This window comes from Meriones unguiculatus, chromosome X, assembly GCF_030254825.1.
Source record: "Meriones unguiculatus strain TT.TT164.6M chromosome X, Bangor_MerUng_6.1, whole genome shotgun sequence".
Lineage (NCBI taxonomy): Eukaryota > Metazoa > Chordata > Mammalia > Rodentia > Muridae > Meriones > Meriones unguiculatus.
The window spans coordinates 40,823,649-40,850,442 of record NC_083369.1 but is presented as its reverse complement, the minus strand read 5'-3'; the positions used below and the strand labels follow the sequence as shown (position 1 = coordinate 40,850,442).

At 38.3% G+C, this 26,794-nt stretch overlaps 1 protein-coding gene across 2 annotated transcripts in view; it reads left to right on the top strand.

Annotated features, from left to right (window-relative positions):
- The window catches only part of F8 (coagulation factor VIII), a 146,299-nt gene that overhangs the window by 55,237 nt on the left and 64,268 nt on the right, over positions 1-26,794 (top strand). The window contains exons 16-22 of one of the 2 annotated variants that reach the window (XM_060375196.1): positions 4,834-7,897; positions 13,692-13,845; positions 21,058-21,270; positions 21,961-22,189; positions 22,373-22,555; positions 24,161-24,277; positions 24,689-24,760. In XM_060375196.1, the coding sequence (XP_060231179.1) occupies positions 4,834-7,897; positions 13,692-13,845; positions 21,058-21,270; positions 21,961-22,189; positions 22,373-22,555; positions 24,161-24,277; positions 24,689-24,760 (4,032 nt within the window). Of the gene's footprint in view, positions 1-4,833; positions 7,898-13,691; positions 13,846-21,057; positions 21,271-21,960; positions 22,190-22,372; positions 22,556-24,160; positions 24,278-24,688; positions 24,761-26,453; positions 26,593-26,794 lie in introns of those variants that run through there. The other variant, XM_060375197.1, reaches the window with a different exon arrangement.

The window sequence follows — 26,794 nt, the reverse complement described above, 5'->3', positions numbered from 1 at the left end:
AGAAAGAGAGACAGAGCCAGAAACAGACAAAAAGACAAAAATACACTCACAGAGAGAGTAGTTAATTTTGTGTGATCTTCTCACTATGTAATTTTGTGTGTCATTAATTTAGAAATATACTTGTCTCTCTAAGTACTTTCTTTGATCTTATTATCCTAGAGTTTATATACATATATAAACTTTATATATATATATATAGTATATAATTCTTGTCTGTTTTATTGTTTCTTCTTTTTTAAAAATTATTATTATTCATTACAATTTATTCACTTTTTCTTTTTAAAATTTTATTAATTTTATTCTTTGTCTTTCATGGAAATCATATTTAATATAATTTTAAATTTTATTCCCTTTGTATTGCAGCTGTAGCCTTTGTCCCCTACCAATCATGCCTTCCCTCCTTCCCTCATCTCCTTCCATGCCCCATCCCCAGTCCACTGATAGGGGAGGACCTCCTCCCCTTCCATCTCACCTTAGCCTATCAGGTCTCCTCAGGACTGGCTGCCTTGTCTTCCTCTGTGGCCTAGTAAGGCTGCCCCCCCTCCCCGAGGAGGAGGTGATCAAAGAGGAACCACCGAGTTCATGTCAGAGACAGTCCCTGTTCTCATTACTAGTGAACCCACTTAGAGACTGAGTCTGTGGGCTATATCTGTGCAGGGGTTCTAGGTTATCTCCCTGCACGGTCCTTGATTGGAGTATAAATCTCAAAAAAGACCCCTTTGTCCAGATTTTTTGGTTCTCTTGCTCTCCTTGTGGAGCTCCTATCCCCTTCAGGTCTTTCTATCTCTCCCTTCTTTCATAAGATTCCCAGTGCTCTGCCCAAAGTTTGGTTGAGTCTCAGCATCTGCTTTGATACACTGCTGGATAGAGGCTTTCAGAGACCCTGTCCTGTTCCCTGTTTTGGCCCTCTTCTGATGTCCATCCTGTCTGTCTTTCGGAGTGAGGGTCCTCCTTCTAGCTTAGCTTCCTTAACATTTACAGATTTTAAGGTGTGTTTATCCTACGTTATATATCTAATATCCACTTATAAGTGAGCATATACCATGTGTGTCTTTCTGCTTCTGGGATACCTCACTCAGGATGATCTTTTCTAGTTCCCACCATTTGCCTGCAAATTTCATGATTTCCTTGTTTTTAATTGCTTAGTAATATTCCATGGTGTAAATGAACCAAAATTTCTGTATCCATTCCTTGCTTGAGGGACATCTGGGTTGTTTCCAAATTCTAGCTATTATGAATAAAGCTGCTACAAACATGGTTGAGCAAATGTCCTTGTTGTATACTAGGAGTGGTATAGCTGGATCTTGAGGTAGCAGTATTCCTAATTGTCTGAGAAAGGGCCAGATTGCTTTCCAAAGTGGTTATACAAGTTTACATTCCCACCAGCAATGGAGGTGGGTTCTCCTTTCTCCACATTCTCTCCAGCATGTGTTGTCACTTGAGTCTTTGATCTTGGGCATTCTGATGGGTGTGAGTTGAAATCTCAGTGTCATTTTGATTTGCATTTCCCTGATATCCAAGATGTTGCGCATTTATTTCTTTAAGTGGTTCTCTGCCATTTGATATTCCTCTATTGAGAATTCTCTGTTTAACTCTGTACCACATTTTTAATTGGATTACTTGGTTTGTTGGTGTTTAACTTCTTGAGTTCTTTATATATTCTGGATATTAGCCCTCTGTCAGATTTAGGGTTGGTGAAGAGCCTTTCCCAGTCTGTAGGCTGCCATTGTTCTGATGACAGTGTCCTTTGCTTTAAAGAAGCTTTTCAGTTTCATGAGGTCCCATTTATTGATTGTTGATCTTAGAGCCTGTGCTGATGGTGTTCTGTTCAGGGAGTTGTCTCCTGTGCCAATGAGTTCTAGGCTCTTCCTCACTTTTTCTTCTAACAGGTTTAGTTTGTCTGGTTTTATTTTGAGATCTTTGATCCACTTGGACTTTAGTATTATGCAGGGTGATAAATATGGATCTCTTTGCATTTTTCTACATGTAGACATCCAGTTAGACCAGCACCATTTGTTGAAGATGCTGTCTTTTTTCCATTGTATGGTTTTGGCTTCTTTGTCAAAAATCAAGTTATCCGTAGGTGTGTGGGTTTATTTCTGGGTCTTCTATTCTGTTTCATTGATCCACCATTCTGTTTGTATGCCAGTGCCATGCAGTTTTTATTACTACTGGTCTGTAGTACAGCTTGAGATCAGGGATGGAGATACCTCCAGATGATCCGTTATTGTACAGGACTGTTTTAGCAATTCTGTTGTATTTTTTTTTTAATTTTTCCATATGAAATGGAGAATTGTTTTTTTCAAGTTTTGTAAGAATTTTGTTGGTATTTTGATGGGAACTGCACTGAATCTTTAAATTGCTTTTGGCAGGATGACCATTGTCACTATGTTAATCCTACTGATCCATGAGCACGGGAGATCTTTCTATCTTTTGATATCTTCTTCAATTTCTTTCTTCAGAGACTTGAAGTTTTTTTCAAGCAGGCTGTTCACTTGCTTGGTTAGAGTCACACCAAGGTACTTTGTTATTAGTGTCTATTGTGAAGGGTGTAGTTTCCTTAATTTCTTTCTCAGCCCTTTTGTCTTTTGTATACAGGAGGGCTACTAATTATTTTTGAGTTAATTTTGTATCTAGCCACTGTGCTAAAGGTGTGTATCTGCTGAAGGAGTTCTCCGGTTGAAATTTTTAGGTCACTCGGGTATACTATAATATCATCTGCGAATAGTGATTCTTTGACTTCTTCCTTTCCAATTTGTATCCCCTTGATCTCCTTTAGTTGTCTTATTGCTCTAGATAAGACTTCAAGTACTATGTTGAAGAGATATGGCAAGAGTAGGCAGCCTTGCCTTGTCCCTGGTTTCAGTGGGATTGATTTAAGTTTCTCTCTGTTTAGTTTGATGTTAGCTATAGGTTTGCTCTATATTGTCTTTACTGTGTTTAAGTATGTGTCCTGTATTCCTGATCTTTCTAAGACTTTAAACATGAATGGGTGTTGGATTTTGTCAAATGCTTTTTCAGCATCTAAGGAGATGATGATGTGGTTTTTCTCCTTCTGTTTGTTTATATGGTAGATTACATTGATGGTTTTCCATATGTTGAACCACCCCTGCCTTCCTGGCATGAAGCCTACTTGGTTGTTTTATTGGTTTTTACTGTTCCCCTCCTCCAGTTTTCCAGTTTGATTAACTTCTAAAATTTACTTTCATTTCATATATTCTTTTTGAATCTGATTTATAAAACTCATCCCAGACTCAATTCCAGCTTGTTTTTTGAGACACAGTCTCTCATTGAACCTGGAGATCATTGACTAGGTGAGATGTCCAATAATCTCTAGGGATCTGCTCGTCTCTGTGTTCCAAGCCTCTGAGATTGTAGACATGCAATTTTTTTTTTAAAAAATATGGATTTAGAGTATAATCCAGATATTTTGGTTAAATACAGGGTGTGTTAATGCCTTCCTTTAATGCCGCCTTCAGGAGGCAGAGAGGGGCAGATTTCTGAGATTGAGGCCAGCCTGATCTACACAGTGATTTTTCAGACCAGCCAGGGGTTACACAAGCCCAGTCTCAAAATGAGCCGCAGGTGGGAAGAGAGGAAGAGACTTTTGTCTTTAGTTAAACTGCATTGCCTACACTTTTATAATATGGCCATCTTCTTGCATTACAAATGTGATAAATATAATTAGTTTTTACACATCATTCTAGTATCTTAAAGAATAGATACTTTGGCTTAGCAGTGTGGATGTCTTTAGTCCCAGGACTGGGGAGATAGAGGCAGGTGGATCCCTGTGAGTTCAAAGCCAGCCTGGTCTACAGAGTGAGTTCCAGAACAGCCAGGGCTGTTACACAGAAATACCATGTCTCAAAACAAACCAAACAAGCAATCAAAGAAATACTTGGACCAAGGAGATCGATCAGTGAGTAAAGTACTGGTCATCAGATCACCAGACAGAACCTATGGAAAAAGCCAGGCATAGTAGGACATGTCCATAATCCTAGTGCTTCTACAGTAAGGTGGGAATCCAAGATAGGAAAATTCTCAGAAGCTTGGAAGCTATCTAGCCTGGCATATACAAAGGCAATCAGGAAGACCCTGTCTCAAACAAGGTGGGAGGCAAGGCATGTATTGACACCCAAGGTTGTCCTCTGACCAGAAACGTACACAATAGAGTAAAAGAATAATATTATTAAAATATTATTAGCCTCAACTCTAGGCTGGTTCTTTCTAGCCTTAGGCTGAATTATCAGTTTGGGACTTTTCTTAGGATTAAACCTCAGGATTCAAACCTTGTTCCTGGTTTCTGTAAGTGATTAGCATTCCACGATTTTATTGGTAAAAATTCTATAATCACTTCTTTGAGAATATCTATATTAAAAGTAGATTCATAAATGTTACATCATTGAACACTGCAGATGTTTTTATTATATTTATTACTTTACCACGTGTATGTATGTGTGTGGCCATATATGCTATAGCACAAGTGTGGAGGTCAAAAGATAACTTCAAGACTTAATTCTCTTCTAAAATATGGATTCTAAGGATTGCACTAAGGTCACCAGGCGATTTTACCCACTGGGCTCTCTCAATGGCCTTTAATATTCTTTTTTGTGATCAGAAATATACATAGCATAGTAGCAGCAAAGCAATAATGACTTTTATCACCACTGGTGAATTATTACATATGTCAAGGATTTAAACAAATAACCTATGATGTGTTAGCCTTGACTAGCATTTCTTCATTTGCCTAGTAATAGGAGAGAACCCCAAATACAGAACTTACTTAGAACTGAGGTTATGAATAACCAGAGTTTTCTTCTTTCTTATTTTCAGGTGTATTTGTTTTAGGGTGTCATAATTCAGACTTTCGAAAGAGAGGTATGACAGCCTTGCTGAAGGTTACTAGTTGTGATGAGAACACTAATGATTATTATGAAGAAATATATGAAGATATTCCAACACAGTTGGTGAATGACAATAATGTCATTGAACCCAGAAGCTTCTTCCAGAATTTAAATCATCCTAACACTAAGCAAAAGAAATTCGAAGCCACCACAATTCCAGAAAATGATACAGAGAAGATTGAGCCGCAGTTTGGAGAGATCTCAGAGATGCTTAAAGTACAAAGTGTCTCCTTTAGTGACTTGTTGATGCTCTTAGGACACAGTCATCCTACTCCACATGGCTTATCCTTATCAGATAGCCAAGAAGCTATCTATGAGGCTATTCATGATGATCATTCACCTGATGCAATAGACTTCAGTGAAAGCCCATCTAAAGTGCCCCAACTCAGGCTAGACCACCATCACAGTGGGAAAATAGTATCTACTCCTGAGCCAGGCCTCCAGGTAAGATCAAATAAGAATGTGAAGGCAACTATAGAAGTAAAGTGGAAGAAACCTGATTTGCAAGTTTCTGATTTACCAAATAATCTAATGACCACAGCAATTCTGTCAGACAATTTGACAGCTGTTTCTGAAAAGACAGGTTCTTCAGGATCTGTACATTTGCCAGTTCACTTTAGTAGTATATTAAGCACCACTGTATTTAGTAAAAAATCACATCCCCTTATTGGGTCTCGTGTACCTCTGAGCATTAGTAAAGGAAATAGTGATTCCAGCTTATTGGATGTGGCTTTACTGAATAATCAAGAAAGCTCACCAGGAGATAATATATCATCAGTGGAGAATGACAAATTACTCAAAGAGAAGAGGTTTCATATAATAGCTTTGTTGGCTAAAGACAATACTTTATTCAAAGATAATATCTCTTTGATGAAAACAAATAAGACATATAATCATTCAACAACTGATGGAAAAGCTCACACTTACAGCCCAACATCAATTGAGAATAGTACAGCAGTCTTGCAAGATACTGTAGTAAAAATCAATAGTGAGATTCAAGAAGTAATGTTTTTGATTCATGATGGAACACTTTTAGGCAAAAATACTACATATTTGAGACCTAACCACATGCTAAATAGAACTACCTCATCAAAAAATAGAGAAATATTTCATCAAAAAGATGATGATCTTGTTCCACAAGATGCAGAAAATATAATCACACCATTTTTCAAGATGTTGTTCTTGCCAGAATCAGAAGATTGGATTAAAAAGGCCAATGGAAATAACTTCTTGAGCTCTGAGCCAGGGCATAGTCCAAAGCAATTACTATATTTAATGTTAGAAACATCTGTGAAAAATCAGAATTTCTTGTCAAAGAAGAATAAAGTGATAGTAGAACAGGATGGATTTACAAAGGACACAAGACTCAAACACATGTTTTTTCCAAGCAACATGAGCATCTTTCTTACCACCTTGGCAAATGTACAAGAAAATTATATGCATAATCAAGAAAAAAGTACTCAGGAAAAGACAGAGAAGGAAGCTTCAATTGAAGAGAAAGTTTTGCTTCAAGTGCACACAGCAGCTGGCTCTAAGAATTTTCTGAAAGTCATTTTCTTATTAGGCACTAGGCAAAATATAAGTTTAGATGAAGAAACATATGCACCAATACTTCAAGACATCAGGTCAGTAAACAATTCAACAGATACAGTACAGATTCACATGGCCCATTTCTTTAAAAGAGGGGAGGACAAGGAAACAAATTCAGAAAGCTTGGTAAAAAAACCCAGTGAAATAGTGAAGAACTATCCAAGCCAGAAGAACATTACTATTGAACGTAGTAAACGGGCTTTGGGACAATTCAGACTGCCATTAGAAGAACCAGAGCTTGAAAAGGGACAAATTGTAAATAATGCCTCAACTCAATGGCCTCAAACCACAAACTATTTGACACAGAGTATCATTAAACATATATACCACAGTAACGAAAGGAAAAAGTCTAGTATTCAATCTCCCTTATCAGATTCTTCTGTGATTAAAAGCACTGATCAGACAAATAGTTCTGGATCACACATTGTAAAAACATTAGCATTTCCACCAACAGATATCAAGAGGATTCCATTCCAAGATAATATTTTTCATGTTCTAGCGTCATCCTACACTTATGACTTTAAGACAAAAAGTTCTAGAATTCAAGAAAGCAGTCATTTCTTAAAAGAAACCAAAAGAAATAACTCTTCTTTAGCCATTCAGCCATGGGAGATGATCATAGATCAAGGAAAATTTGTCACCCCAAGGACAAATAACACAAACTCAGTCACATTTAAGAAACTTGAGAACATTGTTCTCTTGAAACCAATCTTGTCTGAAGAATCTAGCAAAGTTGAATTGCTTCCTCAAGTTTCCATTCATGAGGAAGGACCTTTACCTACAGAAACTAACCATGAATTTCCTGGACACCTGAATCTCATGAAAGAGATCTTTCTTTATAAAATGCATGGGCCTATTAAATGGAATAAAGCAAAGAGAGATGGGAAAGGTATAAAAGGAACAACAGATAGCTCTGAAAAGACTCCCTTTAAACAGCTGGATCATCTTGCTTGGGATTACCATTATACTGCAGAGATACCAAAAGATAAATGGAAATCCAAAGAGAAGTCACTAGAAGTTACATCTGTTAAAAAAGAGACCACCATTTTTTCTCTGAACCCTCATGAAAACAATCGTTCAGTAGAGGCAAACAAGAAACAAAATCGGCCCCAAAGAGAAGCCCCTTGGGTAAAGCCAGGTCAGACTCAAAGGTTGTACTCTCAAAACCCGCCAGTCTTGAAACGACATGAAAGGGAACTCAGTGCTCTTCAGTCAGAACAAGAAGCCACTGACTATGATGATGGCTTCACTGTTGAAACAAATGAGGATTTTGACATTTATGGTGAGGATATAAAGCAGGATCCCCGCAGCTTTCAACAGAAGACAAGGCACTATTTTATTGCAGCTGTGGAACGGCTCTGGGACTATGGAATGAGTGAATCTCCTCATGCTCTACGAAATAGGTTTGTATTATTGAGATTTTTTTTCTATATTATTATGACTTTTGACTTTATTAGGTGCCAAAATGATAAAAAAAAATCATCATCCATCAACCCTATAGAACCAAACATGACTGGCAAAAAAAAAAAAAAGTCAATTAAATGATTCCTAATGATCTCTTGCTATACTCAGAGATTGGTGCCTATCCCAGCTGTCATCAGAGAGACTACATCCATCTCATAGAAGAAGAGGATTAAGGATTGTAAGAGTCAAAGGGGTCAAGGCTACGACAAGAAAATTGACAGAATCAACTAAACAGGGCTCATAGGGACTCACAGAGACTGAACCATCAAATAGGGAGGTTGAATGAGTCTGATGTAGGTCTTCTGCATATATGTTATGCTTATGTAGTTTGGTGTTCTTGTGGGACTCCTAACAATGGGAGTAGGGGTTGTCTCTGATGCTTTTTTTTACTTTTCTTTTTTTAATTAATTTTTATATTAATTACCGTTTATTCACTTTGTATCCCAACTGTAACCCCCTCCCTCATTCCCTCCCAATCCCACCCTCCCTTCCTCTTTTCCTCCCATGCCCCTCTCTAAGTCCACTGACAAGGGACATCCTCCTCCCCTTCCATCTGACCCTAGCTTATCAGGTCTCATCAAGACTGGCTTCATTGTCTTCCTCTGTGGCCTGGCAAGGATGCTTCCCCCTCAGAGGAGGGTGGTCAAAGAGCCAGCCACTGATTTCATGTCAGAGACAGTCCCTGCTCCCCTTTCTAGGGAACCCACTTGGATACTGAGCTGCCATGGGCTACATCTGAGCAGGGGTTCTAGGTTATCTCCATGCATGGTCCTTGGTTAGAGTATCAGTCTCAGAAAAAAACCCTGTGCCCAGATATTTTGGTTCTGTTGCTCTCCTTGTGGCGCTCCTATCCTCTCCAGGTCTTACTATCGTCCCTTTCTTTCATTCTTTCATAAGATTCCCTGCACTCTGCCCAAAGTTTGGTTATGAGTCTCAGCATCTGCTTTGATATACTGCTGGGTAGAGTCCTTCAGGCCCTCTGTGGTAGGCTCCTGTCCTGTTTCCTGTTTTCTCCTTCTTCCAGTGTCCATCCTGTTTGTCTTTCTGAGTGATGTCTCTGACTCTTTTACCTACATTTGGGACCCTTCTCCTCCTATTGGGTTGCCTTATCCGGCCTTAATATGAAAGGAAGTGCTTAGTCTTATTTTTATCTTGTTATGCCATGTTTGGTTTGTATTCCTGGGAGATCTGCTCTTTTCTGAAGGGAAATGGAGGCGGAGGAGGGAGAGGATTATGGGGAAATATAAAGTGAATAAATTGTAATTAATAATAAAAAATAAATAATAAAAAAGAAGACACTGTAGGCCACAAGGAAGTGGGTAGTGGAGTGATGGGAGAGAAAGAAGTGGGCAAATAGGAGGTGGAGAGATGGAAGAGGAAGAAAAGCTGAGCAGTTTGTGTAATATAAAGAGGGTTGGAACTGTAGACACGAAGGTGTTTGCTGTTCTTGAACCTTAGGAAATGGTGAATTATTACACTGCCCATCAATAGAGACAGTAACAAATGCAAGTGCTAGTGGGTCTGTGCTTTCTTCCTTTGAGAAAACTGACTATGTGACTCCTAGAGCTGTATCCTAGCCTAGAAAGAAGAGCAGTACCTGCAGAGTGGAGACCCACAGCCGACTGGACATGCCCTGCTGTATTTACTTCTCATCATTGGCCTATTTGCTAATGTCTCTCTAGTTGGTTGTTGTGGTGGTTCAACCATGAGATGGAACGACTCTGTGTTGAATTATGGTTTTTTGTGCTGTGTTTTACTTTGGCCAGGGATTTGTTTTCTTTGGAATCTATGGGTTATACAAACATTTAACCATCTTACCTTTCAAAAGAAAATGTCATTACTGACGTGGTGCATGGAGGTGCTACTATAATGAGCAAGTATGTGATGTAAAGATGGTAGAGAAAGAGAAGTGGAGCAGTTTGTGCACTATGAGAGAGATGAAACTGGAGACAAGAGGGTGTTGAGGAACAGCCTGATATGAGTAACTTGTGCTTCCACCTGAGGACATGGTGAGAACCTTGTTGGTTATAGTATGTTTTTACAAAATAAATTTTTGAAATGAACTAAATATTAGCACAAGACAAACATATAGTGAAATGGGAAGATAAGGATAACTGGGGATAAAATCAGGTTACAAAACACTAAATAATTAATAATAATAATAATAATAATAATAATAAATCATAGGCTGCTCCATTAACGAGACTAGGTGATGAGTCATGGAGGTGGACTAAGTTCTCCATCATCCACTTGCATACTGAACTGATTAGTATCTCCAATTCTCCCTGAGCTGGTTCAGATGAACTATTACATGCTATTAAGAATAAAATAGGCTTGTCTTTCTAGATGAGTATGTCTTCAGTCAATCTAAATGGAAGTTTACAAAGTGAAGTAAATCACTAATTTTTTTAATTACATGAATGAGCTGACTTCTTACATCATAGTCCGTGAAAATGCTTCCATCAGAGTCAATAAGGAGAAATTCTACCTTAACAAGCACTCAGAGCAAAGCCATTAGATGAATAAACATCCAAGAAAGAAGAAAACAGAATATATTAATATCAGGGAGGAGATTCAATAAATCAATAAAAATTATTAACTCAAGATGCAGGAAGAATTAATCAATATAAAATTCATTTCACTGTTTTAAAATTATGAACTTGGAGCCGGGGAGTTGGCTCGGCATTTAATAATAGGTACTTACAGAAGCTTTTCAGTTTCATGAGGTCCCATTTATTGATTGTTGATCTTAGAGCCTGTGCTGTTGGTGTTCTGTTCAGGAAGTTGTCTCCTGTGCCAATGAGTTCTAGGCTCTTCCCCACTTTTTTATCTAACAGGTTTAGTGTGTCTGGTTTTATATTGAGGTCTTTGATCCACTTGGACTTTAGTTTTGTGCAGGGTGATAAGTATGGGTATATTTGCATTTTTCTACATGTACACATCCAGTTAGACCAGCACCATTTGTTGAAGATGCTATCTTTTTTCCATTGTATGGTTTTGGCATCTTTGTAAAAAATCAGGTGTCCATAAGTGTGTGAGTTTATTTCTGGGTCTTCTGTTCAGTTCCATTGATCCACCATTCTGTTTCTATGCCAGTACCATGCAGTTTTTATTATTGTTGCTCTATAGTACAGCTTGAGATCAGGGATGGAGATACCTCCAGATGAATTGTTATTATAGAGGACTGTTTAGCAATTCTGGGTTTCTTGTTATTCCATATGAAGAAAATCTGGGCACAGGGGTCTTTCCTGAGACTGATACTCCAACCAAGTAGTATGCATGGAGATAACCCAGAACCCTTGCACAGATGTAGCCCATGGCAGCTCAGTATCCAAGTGGGCTCCCTACTAAGGGTAGGGGCTGTCTCTGACATGAACTGATTGGCCTGCTCTTCAATCACCTCCCCCTGAGGGGGAAGCAGCCTTACCAGGCCACAGAAGATGACAATGCAGCCACTCCTGCTGAGACCTAACAGACTAGGATCAAAAGAAAGGAAAAGAAGACCTCCCCTACCAGTAGACTTGGGGAGGGGCATGCGTTGAAAAGAAGGAGGAAGGGAGGGATTGGGAGGGGAGGAGGGAGGGAACTACAAGGGGGATACAAAGTAAATAAAGTGTCATTAATAAAAAAAACAATAGGTGCTGCTTTTGCAGAGGATCTTAGTTTGATTCTGAGAACCCACATAGCAGCTCACAACTTCCTTTGACTCCAGTTCCAGGAGTTCTGAAACCTCTTCTGGTCTCCATGGTCACTGAATGCATGTAGCATACACAAACACGCACACACACACACAGAGAAAGACATACATATACATAAATAAAAAAATCTTTAGAAATAATAAAGTGAATAATATTGTAAACTTGATTTACATCAAAAAGAATGCTAAAGAGAATGAGGATATTAGCTATAGAATGGAAAAACATACCACCATATTGATCATGGAAATATAAAATAAAATCACAACGAGATACTATTATGCAACCACAAGAATAGCAAAAGTGTAAAATGTGATCAAGTATTTGTGAGGATTTGGAGCAAATGAATTCCCACATTTTATTGTTGTTAAAAATGGAAAATAGAACAGCTGATTTAGAAAGCAGTATCTATAAAGCCTAAAATATTACTATCTAGCAATTCAGTTCCTGCATGTGTGGCCAAAAGAAATACATGTATTTGTTCACCAAAGATATATACCTGAAGGTTCATATCAGGACTATTTCTAAGTCCCAAATTTAATGGTAACTCATATATATATATATGTTTGTACTATATTAATCTAATGGAATACAATAGAACATAAAATAACAAAGAATATATAAGCTATAATTACAACACAGATGAATATCTCAGCTTTAATGCTTAGTGAAAGAAAAACCCAAGGATATGTACAATGTTTAAAAAATGAAAACAAGCAAAATTGAACTGTTTTCTTTAAGAATGTGTGGTTAGAAGAGGTAAACTTTTAAAAAAGCAAAGAAATAAGATCATTATAAACATTGGAAGAGTGGTTACCTTTAGTGGAGAGATAGAAGGGTGTGAATAGAAAGAGATAAGTACTTTTTTGGGCCATATCTGCATGTCTGAATGAAAGATATTTATGTGTATATTTCAGTTCAGAACTTTAAAATATTATTTTTAAATTTTAAGAGATCCAAGAAATAGAAACCTGGCTCTCTTATATTTGGAGTATGTTTTTAAGGTCTATATTTATCCAACATTAAATAATAATTTTTTAAAGATTTGTTTATTTATGTATATGAGTGTGCTATTTGCATGTGTGCCTCATGACAGAAAATGTCATTAGATCCCATTGTAAATTGTTGAGCCAGTATGTGGTTTCTGTGAATTAAATTCAGGACCTCCAAAAGAGCAGCCAGTGCTCTAAACTGCTGAGCCATCTCTGCAGACCTCAACAATAAATTTTTAGTATGTGTTTTGTATTAGATAATGTTCCAACTACTAGGAATGAAGCAATAGACAAAATATACAAAAGCCTGCTTTTCAAAAACTTACACACTAGTAAAGAGAGTATTTCAAAGGGGATGGAGTGGTTAACCATACAAATAATTTTTTAGCTAGCTAATAAAATAAGGGCATAAAATTTTGTGAACTTCTGATGTCAAGATATTTGGCATTTGCCAATTTAGTTCACATACATGTTGTATACAACCCAAACCAAAATCTACCCCTAAAGGATTATCCATATTGAGAAACTGTGTCACCGTGAACTTATTTGTTCAAACTAGAAAGCTGAAGATTACTCTTCTTTTTTTCTTTCCTTTTCCTCCCCCTTTCTCATTCTTTCTTTCTCCCTCTTTCTTTCTTCCTTCCTTCTTTCTTTCATTCTTTTTTTTTTCTTTTTAAAAGGGTCTCAAGTACCTAAGGCTATGCTCAAACTTTCTGTGTGGTCCAGGCTGCCTTAAAGCTCATACTAATTCTCTTGCTTCAGCCTTCTGTGTGCTGAAGTTATAACCACCATACCCATTTTATGCTGGGTATGGTGGAACCCAGGGATTCCTGCATTCTAAGCAAGCACTTTACCAACTAAGCCATCACATGCCTAGCCCCTGAAAATTATCTTTCATCTCGCTTTCTTTCTTCCATTAATTATTGCGTTTATCATGTATCATCAGTTTTACTAAGTGCATTCTCAAATACAGGGAAAGCAAAAGTGTGAGGCATCCTTCTTCATGGGTCCATCAAAATACCGATTTTATTTTGCTTTTTCTCCAGGGATCAAGATGGCAATGCACCTCAGTTCAAGAAAGTAGTTTTTCAGGAATTTACTGATGGCTCCTTTAGTAAACCCTTATACGGTGGAGAACTAAATGAACATTTAGGGTTGTTGGGGCCATATATAAGAGCAGAAGTTGAAGACAACATCATGGTAAGTTAAGGACAATGGAACTACAGAAACAATTCTATATATTTAGTTTAGTTCTGATCATTAAAAAATGAAAATATGACATGAAAGTAGAAGTTAAATACTCTAGGCCAGTGGTTCTCAACCTGTAGGTTAAGACCTCTTTTGGGAGGTGGGGATCAAATGACTCTTTCCAAGGGTTGCATATCAGATATTCTACAAATCAGTATTTATATTATGATTTATAACAGTAGAAAAATTACAGATATAAAGTAGCAATGAAAGTAATATATGATTGGAGTCACCACAACTTGAGGAACTCTATTAAAGGGTCACAGCATTAGGAAGGTTGAGAACCACTGGTCTAGGCTTAACCTACAGCCTGCAAATCACATGCCACCAAATATAGATATGGGTATCCTAGTATAAAATCACAAACTTAATTAAAACATTATGGAGTTTTTGCATTTTTTGAAACTCAGTTGTACAATTCTTAAGTGTGAACATCAGTAGATAAAAGCATGTCACAATGTGAAAAGGCTGGATCTAAGAAAACAAAAGGAACTAATGGTAAAGAGAAGGAAGAGAGGTGAAGGTAGAGGAGTATGTGAGGAATATGTTCAAACTGTATCATGTACATGTATGAAAATATTCTCGATAACATAGTACCATGTACAATGAATATATTGCAGTGGGAAAAATAATGTGCTCTCCTATCTGAAAAAATATAAGTACATAAAAATTGAGAAGTTAAAATAATCCTATAGTTATCATTTTGGTGTATATTTCTTATCTGTTGCCTGATTTTTTCTTTATGTATTAAAAATTATACCATATGTAATTCTGCTTCTTTTTAATTATGTAGTATGTAATAAACATTTTGCATCATCAAAACACTTCCTAAGTAAGAAGGCACATGCCTTTAATACTCTCCCACTCCCCACCCTACCTCCCATCCACTCACTCAGGAGGCAGAGGCAGAGGCAGAGGCAGGTGGATCTCTATGAGTTTGAGTTCAGCCTGGTCTGTGTAGGGAATTCAAGGACAACCAGGACAACATAGAGACTCTGTCTCAAAACAAAACAACAAAAAACAATGATTACATGATACTCTATTATATGAATCGATGAGACCATGTACTTTAAATAACCTTTGAGATTGTACCTTTCTATTTCGTTTTTCTTTTTTTAATTTATTTTTTATTAATTACAATTTATTCATTTTGTATCTCACCTGTAGGGTCCTCCCTCATTCCCTCTTAATCCCACCCTCTCTCCCTCATCTCCTCCCATGCCCTTCCTCAGTCCACTGATACTGGAGGACCTCCTCCCCTTCTATTTGACCCTAGCCTATCAGGTCTCATCAGGACTGGTTGCATTGTCTTCCTCTGTGGCATGGCAAGGCTTCACCCCTTGGAGGAGGTGATCAGAGAGCCTGTCACTGACTTCACTCCAAAGAAAGCCCCTGCTCCTTTTACTAGGGACCCCACTTGGAGACTGAGTTTATGGGCTCCATCTGAGCCGGGATTTTAGGTCCTCTCCATGCATTGCCTTTGGGTAACAGTCTCTGCGGGGCCCCCAGGGCTCAGGTTTATTTATTTATTTATTTATTGGGGGTTTTTTTTTTTTTTTTGGCTTGGTTGGTCTCCTTTTGGAGTTCTTGTCACCTCCAGCTCTTTCTATCCCCCCCCCCTTCTTTCATAAGATTCTCTACACTCTGCCCAAAGTTTGGCTATGAGTCTCAGCCTCTGTTTTGATACCTTGATCAGTAGAGTATTTCAGAGGCCCTCTGTGGTAACCAGTAATAATTTTAATTAAAAGTATTTTTTCTCTGGGAAGTTCCCTGTGTTCAAATTTTCTTGTTCTGTTGCTCTCCTTGTGGAGACCCTGTCCTCTCCAGCTCTTACTATTTCCCAGTTCTTACCTAAAATTCCATTCACTCTGCCCAACAGTTGCCCATCAGGCTCAGCATCTGCTTTGATAGTCTGTAGGGCAGAGGGTTTCAGAGGCCCTCTGTGGTAGGTTCCTAGGTTGTTTCCTGTTTTCTTCTTCTTCTGATGTCCATCCTCTTTTCTTTCCGGATGGGGATTAGACATTTTAGTTAGGGTCCTCTCTCTTGCTTAGTTTCTTTAGATGTAACCAAGGACTATTCCTAGAGATAACCCAGAACCCCTGCACAGATGTAGCCCAGGGCAGTTCAGAGTCCAATTGGGTTACATAATAATGTGAAGAGGGACTGCCTCTGACATAATCTGATTGGCCTGCTCTTTGATCACCTCCCCCTGGGGGGGGGGGGAGCAGCCTTACCAGGCCATAGTAGAGGACAATGCAGCCACTTTTGATGTGAACTGGTAGACTAAGATCAGAAAGGAGAGAAGAACCTCCCCTATCAGTGGACTTGGGGAGTGGCATGCATGCAGAGGGAGGAGGGAGGGTGGGATCGGGAGGGGAGAAGGGAGGGGCTTATGGGGGGATGCAGAATGAATAAAGGGTAATTGATGAAAAATTTTTTAAAAAAATTAAAAAAAGTATTTTTTCTAAGTTACTGTCTCTTAACTTTATATAATGTTTGTTTATTACAGTTTATTCACTTTGTATCCCAGCTGTAGCCTCCTCCATCTCCTCCTAATCCCACCCACCCTCCCTCTATTTCCTCTATACCTCTTCCCCAAGCGGGCCTGCAGAGACCGATACTTCAAGCAAGGACCATGCATGGAGAGGAACTAGACCTTCAGTTTCCAAGTGGGTTCCCTAGTAAGGGATACAGGGGCTGTCTCTGACTTAAACTCAGTGGCTGGCTCTTTGATCGGCTCCCCCTGGGGGGGTAAAGCTTTCCCAGGCCACAGAGGAAGATGATGTAACCAGCCCTGATGAGACTTAATAGGCTAGGGCCAAATAGAAGGGGAGGAGGTCCTCCTGTATCAGTGGACTAGGGAAGGGGCATATGATTTTTTTTAATAAAATAGTTTTTTAGATAGTAACTCATAAAACTTTCTTCTTTGACACTTTCGTTGCCTGTATTCATAAAAATTTCTCTCTACCCTTTTTTTAAATATTTTCTTTTATAGCTTAATTTTTCTTTTTTTTGTGTTTTTATTTTTAATTAATTAAATTATTATATTAATTAAAGTTTATTCACTTTGTATCCCAGCTGTAACCCCCTCCTTTGTCCCATCCTAATCCTACCCTCCCTCCCTCTTCTCCTCCCACGCTCCTCCCTAAGTCCACTGATAGGGGACATCCTCCTCCCTTCTGTCTGATCCTAGCCTACCAGGTCTCATCAGGACTGGCTGCATTGTCTTCCTCTGTGGCCTGGTAAGAATGCTCCCCCCTCAGGGGGAGGTGATCAAAGAACCTGCCACTGAGTTCATGTCAGAGACAGTCCCTGTTCCCATTACTAATGGAATCTACTTGGATACTGAGCTGCCATGGGCTACATCTTGTACAGGGGTTCTAGGTTATCTCCATGAATGGTCCTTGGTTGGAGTATCAGTCTCAGAAAAGACCCCTGTACCCAGATATTCTGATTCTGTTGCTCTCCTGTGGAGCTCCTATCTCCTCCAGGTCTTTCTATCTCCCCCATTTTTCATGAGATTCCCTGAACTCTGCCCAAAGTTTGGCTATGAGTCTACCTGCTGGGTAGAGTCTTTCAGAGGCCCTTTGTGGTAGGTTCCTGTCCTATTCCCTGTTTTTTTCCTCTTCTGATGTCCATCCCATTTGCCTTCCTGAATGAGGATTGATCATCTTACCCAGGATCTTCTTTCTTAGCTTCTTTAGGTGTACAGATTTTAGTATGTTTACCCTGTATTTTATGTCTAATATCCACTTATAAGTGAGTTGTTGGTATAATATTCTTATAGAATATACCCTTGTTCATTCAAATGCTGATTTCTCTACCCCACTATCTGGTTTCAATCTGGACATTGCATTGTGATGCTTATTCTAAACAAAACCTGTCTCAAGTATTTTTATACATGCCACCATTTGTTTTGTGTTATAAATAAAACAACCAGCCCCAATGCTGAGCAATGGAGAAAATAGAGTGGGATATCCTGGTCCAGAGGGGAAGAGAAGAAAGCGAGTGGGAGGAGGAGTAATAGATAGGCAGGACTTGGAACCATGAGGAGGTATGAACTGGACCTTAGATGTGACTAAAAGCAAGTATAATGGGTAAAATCTAAATTGTAGGAAACTATGCAGGCTTGGAAGTTTAGGCTGGAATGATCATTGCCCAGCATTGTGCACTAGGTTAAATAAATGAATCCCAGTCTCTGTGTGGTGATTTGGGTATACAGTTGGTTTAGGATTAACCACTGCTTAACTAAAAGGTAAATCAATAGTGTCTTTCTGCTTCTAGGATACCACACTCAGGATGATCTTTTCTAGTTCCCACCATTTGCCTGTAAATTTAATGATTTCCTTGTTTTTAATTGCTGAATAGTATTCCATTGTGTAAATGTATGACAATTTCTGTATCCATTCCTCAGTTGAGGTACTTCTGGTTTTTTTTTTTTCCCAGATTCTAGCTATTATGAATAAAGCTGCTACAAACATGGTTGAGCAAATGTCCTTGTTGTATACTTGAGCATATATTGGATATATATGCCTAGGAGTGGTATAGCTGGATCTTGAGGTAGCACTGCTCTTAATTTTCTGAGTAAGTGCCAGATTGATTTCTAAAGTGGTTATACAAGTTTACATTCCTACCAGCAATGGAGGTGGGTTCTCCTTTCTCTCATCCTCTCCAGCATGTGTTGTCATTTGAGTCTTTGATCTTAGCCATTCTGATGGGTGTGAGTTGAAATCTCAGAGTCATTTTGATTTGCATTTCCTTGATGGCCAAAGGATGTTGAGCATCTCTTTAAGTGTTTCTGTGCCATTTGATATTCCTCTATTGAGAATTCTCTGTTTAGCTCTGTACCACATTTTTAATTGGATTACTTGGTTTGTTGGTGTTTAACTTCTTGAGTTCTTTATATATACTGGATATTAGCCCTCTGTCAGATTTAGGGTCGGTGAAGAGCCTTTCCCAGTCTGTAGGCTGCCATTGTTCTGATGACAGTGTCCTTTGCTTTAAAGAAGCTTTTCAGTTTCATGAGGTCCCATTTATTGATTGTTGATCTTAGAGCCTGTGCTGATGGTGTTCTGTTCAGGGAGTTGTCTCCTGTGCCAATGAGTTCTAGGCTCTTCCCCACATTTTCTTCTAGCAGGTTTAGTGTGTCTGGTTTTATTTTGAGATCTTTGATCCACTTGGACTTTAGTTTTGTGCAGGGTGATAAATTTGGATTTATTTTCATTTTTCTGCATGCAGACATCCAGTTAGACCAGCACCATTTGTTGAAGATGCTGTCTTTTTTCCATTGTATGGTTTTGGTTTCTTCGTCAAAAATCAAGTTATCCATAGGGTTTATTTCTGGGTCTTCTATTCCATTTCATTGATTCACCATTTTGTTTGTATGCCAGTGCCATGCAGTTTTTATTACTACTGGCCTGTAGTACAGCTTGAGATCAGGGATGGAGATACCTCCAGACGATCGATTATTGTACAGGATTTTTTTAGCAATTCTGTTTTTTTTTTTTTTAATTTTCCATATGAAATGGAGAATTGTTTTTTTTTTTCAAGTTTTGTAAAGAATTGTGTTGGTATTTTAATGGGAAGTGCATTGAATCTGTAGATTGCTTTTGGCAGAATGGCCATTTTTACTATGTTAATCCTACTGATCCATGAGCATGGGAGATCTTTCCATCTTCTGATATCTTCTTCAATTTCTTCAGAGACTTGAATTTTTTTTCAAACAGGTCTTTCACTTGCTTGGTTAGAGTCACACCAAGGTACTTTATGTTATTAGTGGGTATTCTGACATGTGTGGTTTCCATAATTTCTTTCCCAGCCCTTTTGTCTTTCATATACTTTTTGTTTGTTTATTTTATTTATTTTGTTTAGTTAATTTTGTATCCAGCCACTTTGCTGAAGGTGTTTATCAGCTGACAGAGTTCTCTGGTTGAATTTTTAGGGTCACTCATGTCTACTATCATGTCATCTGTGAATAGTGATACTTTGACTTCCTCTTAGTCACCAAGCACAGAGACTCCTGCCTTGGGGCAGGGGCTGCCTGCTGCAGCCACAGACCTGAGAGGCTTGTACTGAAGACACCTCTGCTGTCTCATTTAACGAGCATGGAGGCTCCTGCTTGGGGCAATTACTGCCACCTCTGCTAAGTAGGGAGGACCATGCTTGGGGCAAGGGGAAGTGCAGGGGGTCAAATATTCTCCACCCTCAGGCCCGGGAGATGACCTGGATCCAAACTGTCCCAGCTCCTGAGTTGTCTCCTCTTGCCCAAGAAACCTCAATGTCGATGTTCTGGCTTCAGCTGCCCCTCCACTCACCATTTTCAGAGTTTCAGATCCTGTGCCTCTCAGATATGGTGTGTGCTGGTCGCTACCATCTTGGAACCCCCTAGCTTAATTTTTTTTATTTAATTATTTAACCATATCTCAATAAGTCTTATAAACCACAAGTAATTTTTGGTGCATTTTAAGAAAGAGGCCAAAGTTTTATTTTATTTTATTTTATTCCAAAAATATCCATTCATTTCCCCAACTGACTGATAGTAAAGGTATGGGGTTGTAGGTACATTTTTTTTTCTGACTTGGAATTTTTTATTTTGCATATATTTTATGATAAATATACATGGGTTTTTAAATCTAAAGAGAATTTTTTTAAGAGGACAAAAAATTGAGTGAGTAGGGCATGATCTGGGAACATGAATATGATCAAAATACATTGGAGGTGAAGGTGATTATAATCAAAATACATTGTTTGGAATTATCAAATAATTGATTAAGGTAAATTTTAAAACCTTTACATACATCTTGGAATTTGTTATGACAAACCTTAAGTAGTCACTCCGAAGTTAAAGTGACATTTTCTGTTAACTTTTGAATTACTTTTAAGTGTTTAAGAATTTTCTCCTGTGTAAATTTCATGTTGTAAAATTAGAATTCAATTATAAATAATATTAACAATTATAAATACTTGAATGTAGAGATGAAAAAACAAAAAGTAATATTATTCAATAATAAAAAATTAAAATTTAAAATTTTCTCATAACTTTCATTTTAAGATCTTAGGTAATAAAAATAGGATAAAGACTAAAAGATATGGGAAACAGATATAAAACCTTATAAATCTTTAGGATTTTATTATTCTAAAAAAATTCTTTTTTTTTTTCTTCAGGTAACTTTTAAAAACCAGGCCTCTCGTCCCTATTCCTTCTATTCTAGCCTCATTTCTTATAATGAAGATCAGAGAGACAGAGAAAAACCTAGAAGAAACTTTGTCAAGCCTAATGAAACTAAAGTTTATTTTTGGAAAGTACAACATCATATGGCACCCACAGAAGATGAGTTTGAGTGCAAGGCCTGGGCTTATTTCTCTGATGTGGATCTGGTAAGTAGCTCTTTATTGGGGTCGTCATATTCTCACTTAAAAAGAGTAAATGGTTTTTATCGTTTTTAAAGTTTTTTTTTTTTAATGTGTATGTGTGTTTTGCCTGTGTATGTCTGTGTGTCATGTGCATGCCTGGTGCTACAAAGACCATAAGGAGGCTTTGGAGCTTCTGGAACTGGAGTAAAAATAAGCTGTGAGCTGCAATATGGGTACTGGGAAAAGCACCCAGATCTGAAAGAGAAGATCATTGAGATATTAACCATTGATCTATCTTTTCCAGCCTAGTTTTTATCTTCTTTGCTAAAAATTTTGGTATTTACCCTAAATACAATTAGAAGTTTTAATGAAAAAAGTAATATCATTTTTCTGTGTTATAAAAATTACTCTGGGGGGGCTGGAGAAGTGACTCAGAGATTAAGATCAATGACTGCTCTTCCAGAGGTCCTGAATTCAATTCCCAGTGCCAACATAGCAGCTTACAAGTGTCTATAACTTCAAGATAGGACATCCTCACACAGATATACATGCAGGCAAAACACCAATGCACATAAAATAAAAATAAATAATTTATTTTTAAAAGAAAGAAATATTATTCTGGACTCTACTACAGAGAACAAATGGTACTTTAGCATACAAGTTGATAAGAGAGAACCTACACTAATGCAATTAATATCCTCCTGAGAATTCTAGGAAAGGGATATGCACTCAGGATTGATTGGACCCATTCTGATTTGCCGCACAAACACATTGAGTCCTGCTTATGGGAGACAAATGGCAGTACAGGAATTTTCTCTGTTTTTCACTATCTTTGATGAAACCAAGAGCTGGTATTTCACTGAAAATGTGGAAAGGAACTGCAAGACATCCTGCAATATCCAGATGGAAGACCCCACTTTAAAAGAGAATTATCGTTTTCATGGTAACATAATCCATACCTAAATATTATTCACTATGAAATATAGTGTGTACTTTTTCAAATGAGCCTTGGGCCACATTTGAACGGTAATGAGAAGTAAAATTCTAATGGGTATCAGTATTCTCTGTAGAGAAAGAAGAAACTTTAATGATGGATTTTAGTAATTTTCTCTGTGTTTGTCTCCAGCAATCAATGGTTATGTGATGGATACTCTACCAGGCTTAGTAATGGCTCAAAATCAAAGGATTCGATGGTATCTTCTCAGCATGGGCAGCAATGAGAACATCCAGTCTGTTCATTTCAGTGGACATGTGTTCACTGTACGGAAAAAAGAGGAGTACAAAATGGCAGTGTACAACCTCTATCCAGGTTTGAGCTAGTTTGTTCTTTTCTTTTACCTACTGTGTTTATTGAGTACTTGCTTTAAATGGTCTTGGTACTGTTGATGGAATCAATAACAAAGCAGAGAAGCACCTTGATGAAATGCCTTACTTTTTCAAATATTTATCCTATACACAGAGATAAATCAGTCAGCAATGAACAAGATAACTTCGGGAACATAAAACTACTAGAAATGAATAATTAACACCATATAGTACTTTCCTAAGAATCTTTTATCATCTTCCCCTCAAATCCCACATGGCACCAGTAGTTAGTAAGGCGGATTTGTTAATGTACATAACCAATACATTTGTGAAGCACTAATGACAGTGTTAATCAAAACACAGTTTTATTTTGGTTCACCATTGTTTCTTTTACACAGTATAAAATGACTTTCATTCGCCTGTTTCAATTGTTGTCTTGGAGAATTACTGGCTGCCTGCTAACCTAGGCCTAGTTCTGGAAGCTTCTAGCCTGCATACAATCTAACCTAGGCTTAGAATGTTTTCAGCCTCTGACACTTACGGATTAGTAAGCTCACCCTTTCTTGTTCTTTCTGAGCTATTAGTTGGCTGGTTCAACTCCAACGTTCTGGCTCAAGCTGACTTATTCAGGTTGGCTTTTCTCCTGGCCTCTGAATTGCTCTGCTTGACCTCAAACTATCTTTTTCGAATCTTCTGGCCCTTTCTCATTCTCTGGCTCATTCTGTCTTCACCTGTGTCTAGTTTATTCTCTCATTAAACCTCTCTCTGTAAAATTCTCCCAGTAAAACTGCCTCCTTCATCTCTCTGCATTGTCCATTAAGTAGCATCTATTCCCTCTCTCTTCTTGTGAGAGTTGGGCACATCATATTCTATGAAATCTTCTCTAATTTGTCACTTTTTCTGTCATTCAGTTAGATGTCACTTTTAAATATCTGTCTACAAACTAACCTTCCTTGTTTGAGATTAAAGGTGTGTACCTAAGCTTTTATTTACCTGAAACTTGCTCTATACCAGGCTTTGAACTCAGATCTTCTTGCCTCTGTCTCCTGGATTAGAGGCCTGTTTGTATTCCAGCCAAATCACAGACCTAGAAGGTCTTTGGATATGATCTCTTGCCAGAGAAGCCATGTTCTGAATTTAAATTCCTCTACAAAATAGTGGGGGGGGGGGTGTTGTGTTGTGTTGCTGTGCACATATAAGTGCCAGGTGCCCACAAAGACCAAAAGATGTCATCAGACTCCCTGGAGCTATAAATGCAGGCAGTGGTTACCAAACACAGGTCCTCTGCAAGAACACTATTACATTTAGCCCCTGAGCCACCTGTCCAGCTTCTCTCCTCCCTCCAACTTGTAACTTGAGATCCCTTTACTAGTACCCTGGACCCAAGATGATCTTACTGTGTTTTCTCTTTCCCTAGAAGGTTATATCTGGTCAATAGTATAGATATCACTATTATTTTTCAGAGCAAAATGTATGACAAGTCTTTTGCACGTGAGAGATCTGAGAATGGTGGGACTAAATTTTGGTAACTATTTTCATGTTAAAGTAAGCCAGTGTATTTCATACTCAATTTTAATTAAAAAAAAATTGTTCCTTTTGGTTTTAAAAGGTGTTTTTGAGACAGTGGAAATGCTACCATCCAGAGCTGGAATTTGGCGAGTAGAATGTCTTATTGGCGAGCACTTACAGGCTGGGATGAGCACTCTTTTTCTGGTGTACAGCAAGGGTGAGTAACTGTGGGTAGAAGCTAACTAACTATTCAGTCTATTTCTATACAACTTTCCTCCTCCTTGAAGTGGCTGTCTTAGTCAAGAAATAAATGAAAGCTTGTGTTATTATTTAATTTAAAATTAATGTTGCTGGTAGAAAACACCAAGAGTCCTCAGAGGAAATAGAAACTATAGTCCCTTTGAATATGAACCTGTGGAATTTAACGAACTAGTGATTAAACAGTCTTCAATTTTACAATAGCACATTTGCAAATTTAATTTTGATTCAGTTACCAAAGATAACTTATAAATTTCACTTGGAAGAGTTTGAGGATATAACCTTAAACAAGTAAGAGAACCACCATTTATCTTAAAATATAATATATAGGTGTTTTCATGGGTTCTGTGTCATTTCTGTTTGATTTCAGAGTGCCAAATTCCTCTGGGAATGGCTTCTGGAAACATCAGAGATTTTCAGATTACAGCTTCAGGACACTATGGTAAATACTATTTTTTTTTTTTTTTTCTGTAAGAATCTGGTCTGGTTTTTGTTTATTTGTTTGTTTGTTTCATTTCTGTTGGAGAGTTTTAAATAATCAATCTACTTCTTTCCATGCTTTTCTTTTTCTTTGTATTACTTTATCTTATGTATGTGGATGTTTTGCCTCCATACAAATCTGTGCACCATGGGCATGCCTGGTGCCCACAAAGTCCAGAAGAGGGTATAGAATTTCCTGGAGCTGGAGTTACAGGTTGTGCTGCCTTGTGAGTGCTGGAAATTGAACCTAGGTCCTCTGGAAGAGCAACAAGTGCTCTTAACTGCTATGCCTTCTCTTCAGCCCCCTCCATGCTTTTCTTCTGCTCAGTAGAGTCTGTAGAGGAATTTTAATTCAGAACATGGCTTCTCTGGCAAGAAATCACAGCCAAAGACCTAGGTTCCTGTAAGCTGGCTGAAATACAAACATGCCTTTAATCCAGGAGGCAAAGGCAAGCAGATCTGAATTTAAGGCCAGCCTGGTATAGAGCAAGTTTCAGGTAAAGAAAAGCTTAGGTCCAGGTGTGGTGGTACATGCCTTTAATCCCAAACAATGAAAGTAAAGTTAGTTTGTAGAAGGAAGTACCCATATTCGAAAGTGATGTTTAATTGAGTGACAGAAAAAGTGACAAATCAGAGAAGATTTGACAGAATATGATATGCAGAGGAAAGGGAAGCTACTTAATGGGCAATGCAGAGAGAGGGAGGAGACAGTTTTACCAGCAGAGTTTTACAGAAAGAATTCAGGTGAAGACTGAAGGAGCAAGAGAATGAGAAGGAGCCAGGAGATTAGCACAGATTGCTTGAGTTAGTTTGAGGCCAGGCTGGGCAATTCAAAGGCCAAGAGAAAAGCCAGATTAAATCAGTCAGCTGGGAGAGGAGTTTGAGCCAGAACAGCTGAGTTGGACCAGCCAGGCAGAGTTCAGAAACAAGAAAGGGTGAGTTTACTAATCAGTAAGTCTCAGGGGCTGAAAACATTCTTGGCCTAAGTTAGATTGTATGGGGGCTGGAAGCTTCCAGGACTAGGCCCAGGTTAACAGACAGAGGCAATAATCCTCTGAGACAACAACTGAACCAGGCGAATAAAAGTACTTTTACAAGACTCCTCTCAAGTCTCTGTTCTTTCCATTTCTCATTGTGACCATCTTAATTTGGGCCACTTTGATTTTTTTACCTGGGCAATGGCACTAACTGCTGAAATACCGTTTCTAGTTTCAGTGCTGCTCTCCTGAGTGCTATTGAGCATAATAAGAGTCTACACTTTCCTCTTAACAGTGGTAGTAAAGCATGAATAGAATCTATAGAAAATTCTCACACATTGTTTTAGAATAAGGGTTTACAGATAATTGTCTGATAGGCCCATTGCCTGTCTTTGTATGTGAGTTAAGAATAATTTTCCATTTTTTTTCCTTTTTTTAAAATTTTATTTTTTTCTTATCAGTTACATTTTATTAACTCTGTATCCCAGCCGTGTCCCGATCTCTCATTCCCTCCCAGTCCCTCCCTCCCTCCCTCAGCTCCTCCCTGCCCCTTTCCAAGTCCACTGATAGGGGAGGACCTCCTCCCCTTTCATCTGATCCTGTTTTATCAGGTATCTTCAGGACTGGCTGCAAAGCCCTCCTCTGTGGCCTAACAGGACTGGAGAGATGGCTCAGTGGTTAAGAGCACTTGTTGATCTTCCAGAGGACGTGGGTTCAATTCCCACCATCCACATGGCAATTCATCTGTAACCCTAGCTCCAGGAGATCCAGTGCCTTCTTCTGCCCTCCATGGGCACCAGTCACACTTTACATACATGTGAGCAAATACTCATACACATTAAATAATTTTCCATTTTTAGTGCATATTACTTGTGCAAAAGAGTGGATTTCATTGTGACATTTTTGTTTCTCTATTTGAATATAATGCATTTTTTATTCTATCCATTGTCTTCTATTACCCTTTCATATTCCTCTTCTCACATTTCCAGGCTGCTTCCTCTTCTCAAATAGTTGGGGGT